The 7,743-nt window shown below is 38.9% G+C and overlaps 1 protein-coding gene across 1 annotated transcript in view; it reads right to left on the bottom strand.

Moving 5' to 3' along the window:
* Positions 1-4,478: 4,478 nt before the first annotated feature.
* The window catches only part of LEPR (leptin receptor), a 90,725-nt gene continuing 87,460 nt past the window's right edge, over positions 4,479-7,743 (bottom strand). Inside the window, exon 21 of the mRNA XM_048498469.1 lies at positions 4,479-5,378. Coding sequence (XP_048354426.1) covers positions 4,572-5,378 — 807 coding nt within the window. The 3' untranslated portion in view covers positions 4,479-4,571. The remainder of the gene's footprint in view (positions 5,379-7,743) is intronic.

A 7,743-nucleotide genomic window follows, 5' to 3' on the forward strand; every position in this document is an offset into this window, starting at 1 on the left:
TGGAGGGTAGCATAAGGACAGTCTCCTGATAATACGCTGAAATTTTGGTGCTGCTAGCTTAAAAACTGCGTCCCCTGCAGGCCAAAATTGGAAAACCACTAAAAATACCCAAAAACGGATCCAGCATTTTGATGCCCCCCACAAGGTGATGCCCTGGGCAGCTGCCCACCTTGCCCAATGGGCATTACACCAATGGCACAAATAAAACATCCTGAGGGCATTTTGGGATTAAAATGCTACTTTTAACGTCCTCAAGACATTTTATTTGTGCTGTGCAGAATGGACCACAGATACAGTTGGGGAACAGACCTAACAGGTTGTGGATAGTAATCCAATGGTTCATTTTGAAGGAATAGCTATGTAGGTCTTATTTGTTAAATAAAGACAAAATATGACTAAAGCATTAACAAGTATTCAAACAGCATCCATTTCAAGACCACCATAATTTTTCTCTAGAAGTATGGGTATCCTTTGGGCACTATATTCTCCTAAACTGGATTTCAAAGATTCACAGCTAGGTAAGCAACTTTTTTTAAAAAAATCACTAAGGCAAGGCATTCAGAATTCAGATGCACAGCAATGAGAAAAATCAAGGTGTTAATAAAAAGATCAGAGTAGAGAAAGGTGGAAATCCAAGGCATTTTCCAAAACTGTTCATGCTGTTATAGAATTACTTCTCCTGTTTACACAACCAATGCAACTGGCCTGAGATAATACACACCCCCAGAAGCATTTTTTGGTACACGTATTCTCTAGATTGGTAGCAATGAGTGTTTTGTTGTGATTTGAGCTGACTTTGAAAAATAAGGCTAAGCTGGAAGAAAAAAATTAAAATAGCCAAAGATTTAAATTTTAATGGGTATTTATATCTGTTTTGGTTTGGTCTTTTTCTACAAGCTTTGTCATGTAATAAGTAGTATGAAATATCAACACATAAAACAAATCTAGTTACTGGGCAAATAAAGGTGAAATTGATTCCATTTCCTATTTTATTATTGTAGCAGTTATTACATAGGTTTGTTTTTTTCAGCAATTTCGGTTACATGCACCTTCATCTAGAAAAAAAGAATACTGAGAGCAAATTATTGAGAGAAATACTGAGAGTAGTTAAAGAGGAGAAAGATAACAGGAGATATTGGCATGTTTAAGCCCCTGAAAGCTCACTCATTGAGGGGAAAATAAGGGCTATAGGTATGAAATTTTCAAATTGATTGTTACTTCATTCTATGGTTCATTCTATTTAAATTTCTATACTGTCTACTACACAGCATATGACCAGCCTTAGCTTAAGCCTGTACTGGGCAAACATAAGGCTTATAGTGTGCCATTATAGCCATTTGGCTCCTGGATTTTCCTGTCCAGACAGGGAACCCAATAAGAATTAGCATAAAAATCCAACAATAAAACAACACCCAACAATATATAGCTCTCCTGTAAAAATATTTAGTATCAATATAGCGTGGAAACCCAGAATGTTTATGGACACATACAAGTGCCAAAAATTACATTGTTTCAGAATTCAAAATGTCAATTACCTTTTAAATTCTATTTTATAATAGCTTGCGCTGTTCCAAGGTTTTTGGCATTGCTTTGAAATTTTGTGTTATATTTGTTAAAATAATATATCAACTCAATGCATAATTATTAGATGTGGGAATTTAGTAATTTTCAAAAGTGATTGGTATTCAAACTGTATACATATATGTTGATGTTTGCAGACAATTATAGCCTTAAATATTCAGATTTTCTAATAAATTCTCTGTATGAATAAAAGCGGTATTTGTTTTTAATTAGGCTTTTTTCTTTTGATTTTGATGTTTATCAAGTAAAAGAGGTTACTTGTTTTTGATCACAGGGTTCAGCTTGATTAGAATTAAATGAAAAAATCTAATTGTTTTTCATTTTAAAATTTGATCACATTTACAGTGCAATCCTAAACACTTTCACTCTTTTAAATAGCATTTGAGTCAATAAACCTAGAATGATGATTTGGTTCAGTGTAAGGAATCTTCATGAGGTCATGATGTAACTCTGCTTAGAATTACACTGCTAATTATTTCTTTTAAAATGAGAATTTTGAGCAGTGGTACTTCACCATTAAATATTAAATTAATAGTTTACTTAAGAAACATTTTATTATATTTTCAATGTTATTAATCTACATATATGTTTTTCATTGTAAAATGGGAAAACTTCAGTACTTTCAACCAGCTGTTAATTTCCTTGTATTTTTCTTCAGTCAAGACCTTACAGAAGCTTTGTAATATTTTGCATATTTTAACATCTCCTTTTCTTGAGATTGTCACTTCTTTACATATGCATATTCTCAGGAATAAAACCTAAAAGGTCACTTATTGATCAGAAAAGGTAGCATTACATTTAATATTCTATTCAAATTATAGCAGCAGGCATACTTTTTATTTGGGACTGAAAACACCAGTATGTATGCACTGCTGTACACAGTTATTGTTGTTATTATTCTTTTAGATTTTCAGAACATGTCACCACTTGGTGAATAATTCTGCATTTGTGCAAAGCATAATCACCGCTATCAAAGTGCATGTGTGGGTATGTGCGTTACTCTTTGGCTGTTTCCACACAGGGGAAAAACAGCGCCCCAGGGATGGAAAAAACCCGATCCCTGGGGCACTGTTCGCACAGGAGGCGCAGCAGTGCCATCCTGGCTCCCCTGAAGTGGCGCGAAGACGCCGCTTCCAAAACTCGCTCAGGGGGTGAGTTTTTTGGAATATACTGGTTGCCACCTGTTGCCGAGCGAACAGCAGTAGGTGGAAGCCAGCATATTCCCATGGCGCTCTTGAACATCTGCCTACCTTTTCCCTGCCTTGCTTCATTCTGAGGAGGGAAGGGGACACACCTCCTTGCCTCCGTCGCTTCAGCCATCACTCTGGCCAGGGTGCATGTCCCCTGACCTACTCAGAGCGACGCAAGGCAGGGAAAAGGTAGGCAGCTGTTCGGGGGCTGCGCGACTGTGCGGAGCGTGCTCCGCCAGCCACGCAGCCTATGGGGCCGTTCATGCGAAGGGGCTTGCATCGGCATCAATCATGCCCCAGGGCTTGCATTAGCATCAATCATGCCAATGCAAGCCCGCAAGCCTGGCTGTGTGGAAACAGCCTAAGTGATATTCACACAAGAACCTCCATGCAGTATGGTTCTTACCATTATAGAAGATGCTGCTAAACATATTCATGTTGAGTGACTAACTTCATTCATTACACAGCATAAACTTGAGGTTGAAGTGATTAGACAAAATTCTGCACAGTGCTAAATCCAGCATAAGAGAGTGAAATGGGGGGGGGCAGTGGTGGAAAGTTTTCCCCCACAATTTTGTTTGCCCTCTGTGTTAAAGCTAACTGTAAAATCCTGTGACAATACCCTTGAAAATAATGGTGTTTTGTAGGTCAGGTTTCAAGTAAATAACATGTTGTTCATGGTATTTATAAGAAGTTACATGAATATTTATGACCATTTAACTCAAAGGGTTAATATCTCAGAAGTTAGGATGCATACTTTGCCTGCATACCATTTATGTTGAATAGACAGTGCTAAACTAAATGGACTGGTTGTCTAACTGGGTAGAACACAAGTTTATATAGGTTTTTATCAGTGCAAATTTACTATGGACCAAAGCACTTTTGGTATTCAAAAATAGCAGTAATAATAGTAGTGGTATTAATAGTAGTAGTAATAATAATAATATGGTGGGAAGGGAAGAGGTGGGATAATCTTTACTGATTTAAATGTGACTGAATGTGCTCTTCTGTACTTTTTTGCATAGCAGGGATGAGTACAGACACTGCAGAAATGTAAACATTTTAACTTAAAAAATTAAAAGCTAAGGATGTTAAGTCATATTTGTGACATTGGGAGGGAGTTTGCTGTTTATCAAATTAGTAACACCATAGACAATATCCAAAAGATGCAATTACTTTCATTTAGCCACATTTCATACAAAGGTCACTGTAGCATTAATGGATGGAGTAATCACATTTTGGTTTGGTTGTTGCCCTTGAGAATGTGTGACATCTGGACAATGAGTAACAGGTTTACTTGTGCAAAGTACCTTCCAATGGGAGGGGGGGGGGTTTAGCCAGAAAAACACATTGGGATGCATCAAAAAACCACGAGAGTAAGAAAAATAGTCACTAGTGTGACTCTACTAACATTTGCACAATATCTTATACAAGAATTTGCAGTTATTTCTACTTGCATAAGATGCTGGACAACTTCTGGCACAAACACATATTGGGGTTAGTTTCCACTCTGGCTACTCAACATTTCAGGTGTATACCTCACACTAAACAGCCATTCCATTAGCACAGGGGTAGGGAACCTGCGGCTCTCCAGATGTTCAGGAACTACAATTCCCATCAGCCTCTGTCAGCATGGCCAATTGGCCATGCTGTGGTAGAAGACTGATAAGGAATCCCCTGAACATCTGAGCTCGATAGAAAAGTCACCTTCCACAGGTGGGAAGGCTGCTTTTGGATCCCACCCACTGGACTTTACCATCCCACCCACTGGACTTTACTAAAAGTAAGGTAGCTCTGTGATTATGTTTTGCTACTAGCTGTCTCATGTAGTTTAACTGTCAGTGTCTGAAACTGTGGCATATATGGTATAAAGGTCTGAACAGAGGTTTCACATTTGCTGATGAAAGGATTTAGATCAGAGCATGTATCCTGGGAAAACATCATCCGCCTGAAAAGAGCATTGGTGTGAAAGTGACACATCACATTTGAATTTTCTGTTAAAAATATGTCATTTTCACTTCTGTCAATTGAACTCATTCCTAAGTAAAACATGCTCCTCTGTAGACTGTGTTCCTTAGTGAAACTTTTATCCTGGTCTGAAGGTTCTGAGAAGCCTTCAGATGAAGCAGCAGATACAGATGCCATTTTTCTGAGTGGGTCTAAATGGCCATCAGGTAATATCAGTAATGCTTCACTTCCCATTGCCCAAGAACTGGTAGAAAAAGAAGCTGGGACTAAAGAATCATGGCCTAGAAAACAAGTTTCAAAAGAACTGTCTAGATTTGTTGATGGCTCAAAAAGCCCACTTGACAAAGAGTTACTTATAATAGTTGCATATTTTACATTAGATTGTCCTGCAGCCCCTTCACTGCTTTCAGCAACAAGGGGACTATCACTATTGAAATTGCCACTAGAGCAAGCTGAGTCATGCTCAAAGTCTTGAATGGTTGCAAACAGAGAGTCAACAGCTAGCAAGTCTTGTTTGTCTTCATTTTTCATTGCTTTATGAATAGTGATATCTTCCAACACTATTTCTGGCTCCAGAAGTAGAGGACCAAATGAAAGTACTTCAAGATGATTGAGAAAGAGATGCTCAAAGGTTTCAGGCTAAAAGACAAGACACATTTTAATGCTCATGTATCAATTTATGACTTGTAACAAATAGAAAATAAGGATCGGAAAAAGGAAACACCTGGACACTTGGCCTCCATTTTATTATGCTTAATTTTGTACTTCAGAATTTAGTCATATTGGGGGAGAAAAGCCAATTACTATACTCCATTCATATATCATAAACTTGTTTGCTTTATTTTAATTAATGAGCATATACATGATAAAGAGGCACAGGAATTAGAATGAACATATTCAGTATTTTTTCACACATTTCAATGGAAAAGGTAATCGTAGCAGTTTTTATAATATTATCCAATCTTTGATTTGCAAAAAAAAAAAGAGAACACCTGAGTAAAAAGGAAACATTGAATGAGCACTTCTCATCTCATCTTCATTAATAATAGAGGAAGTACATAGATGGCCTCCTTGAAAAGAGAATAGGAAATAGAAATTACAGTAGCATTTTAAATTAGCAAATTAACAAGTGACTGTAAATACTCAAAGACCATTCAAAAGCCATTCAGTGTGGAATGGCGAAGGCTTACCAGTGACATGACCTAGGCCTTAACATCCATGGTACACCAGGAAAATATGTTGGCTTGGAAAAAAGCACTTTGTGAACACAAGGATTTCTGCCCACAGAGTACTATTCTCCTGCCTTCTCCTCCGGAAGCAGCCCCAAATACCCTTCAAATCCTGCTTTGGGACCCCCCACCCCCAGGAACATTTCAGAGGATATTTTTGGTGGTTGCAAGAAGGCGGTGAGAAGAAATCTATTAGGACTATTGTTTCTTATAAAGACATTTTAACAGGGCTCTACAGGCTAATGGTTACTCTAATACAGAAATCAGAAGGGCTGCAAGACCAAGAACAAGCCACATGAACAAAGATAAAGAGCCATCTAGAGGGAAGGTGTTCTTACCATACATCAAGGGAACCACTGATCGCATAGGAAAACTGATGAAGAAGCACAACCTACAAACAATCTACAGACCCACTAAGAAAATTCAACAGATGCTACGTTCAGCAAAGGATAAGAGGGATCCTTTAGCTACTGCAGGAGTCTATCGCATACCATGCAGCTGTGGACAAGTCTACATAGGAACCACCAAACGCAGCGCACAGACACGTATCAAAGAACACGAAAGGCACTGCAGACTATTTCAGCCAGAAAAATCAGCAATAGCAGAACACATGATAAACCAACCTGGACATAGAATATTATTTGAAAAAACAGAAATTCTGGACCACTCTGAAAGCCACTACGTCAGACTACACAGAGAAGCAATTGAAATCCATAAGCACATGGACAATTTTAACAGGAAGGAAGAAACTATGAAAATGAACAGAACTTGGCTGCCAGTGTTGAAAAATACTAGAGTCAAGACAGTGTCTAACCAGCTCCACACAAACACAGGATGACCATAGACAAAAGAAACAAAGGCCAGGATACTTCTATTCAGATGCCCTCAACTATTGACCTGGTTGCCTTCTTTGTTACTCACAGACAAGGTTTCTCCACCCACCCTGGACACTCCAACAGATATATACTCCACTTGCTTTCCCAACATCAGATCCTCTGAAGATGCCAGCCACAGATGCAGGCGAAACGTCAGGAGAGAATGCTGCTAGAACACGGCCATACAGCCCGGAAACCACTCAGCACCCAAAACATCATATATTAGTTAGAGAAATTAAAAAGGACTTTTTGGAAAGACACACGGATTGGCCTTGCCTGAGACAATGAATACATTGGAATGTGGAATAAAGTTGATATAAATAAGAGAAAGCTGCTGCCCAGAAAGACACTGATAAAGGCAAAGACAGGCTTGGTTGATATGGCAACCAGATCCTGGTATGGGGCAGGGTAGGTATGACATAAGAGCATGCTTAAATATGGGAAAAGGTAAAAGTGAGCAAAAGGGGGGGGGTGTCTGGAGCGGTCCAGCCAGTGGGTGAAGAGACAGAGTGTATGCTGAAGTATACTAACAAGTAGGTACAAACTGGGGAGAAGGATTGGTAACATGATGGGCAGTTTGGCTTAGCCAATAGCCAAAGGACAGGTGGAGTGGGTGGCCACAATTGTAGAAACTATAACTAATACTTGCAGACAATAGGGCTTTGAATTCTCCTGCTTGCTTGCTACCTAAAGGACAGTTCCCCAAAACGGTGGTTTGGAAAGAATAAAGCTTTGAACAGGAGGAATCCTTGGTACTGGTTTATTTAACCTTGGCCTCAGCTAGAGGCTTGTGTTTTATCAGTTTCTGGCTCCACCCCATCTGCCCCACTCTGCTTCTGCCCCCCTTGATGATCAGGAGGGCTTTTAAAAACTTTTTTCCAGACAAGCCTCTTTTTCAAA

Source organism: Sphaerodactylus townsendi, linkage group LG05, assembly GCF_021028975.2.
Source record: "Sphaerodactylus townsendi isolate TG3544 linkage group LG05, MPM_Stown_v2.3, whole genome shotgun sequence".
Lineage (NCBI taxonomy): Eukaryota > Metazoa > Chordata > Lepidosauria > Squamata > Sphaerodactylidae > Sphaerodactylus > Sphaerodactylus townsendi.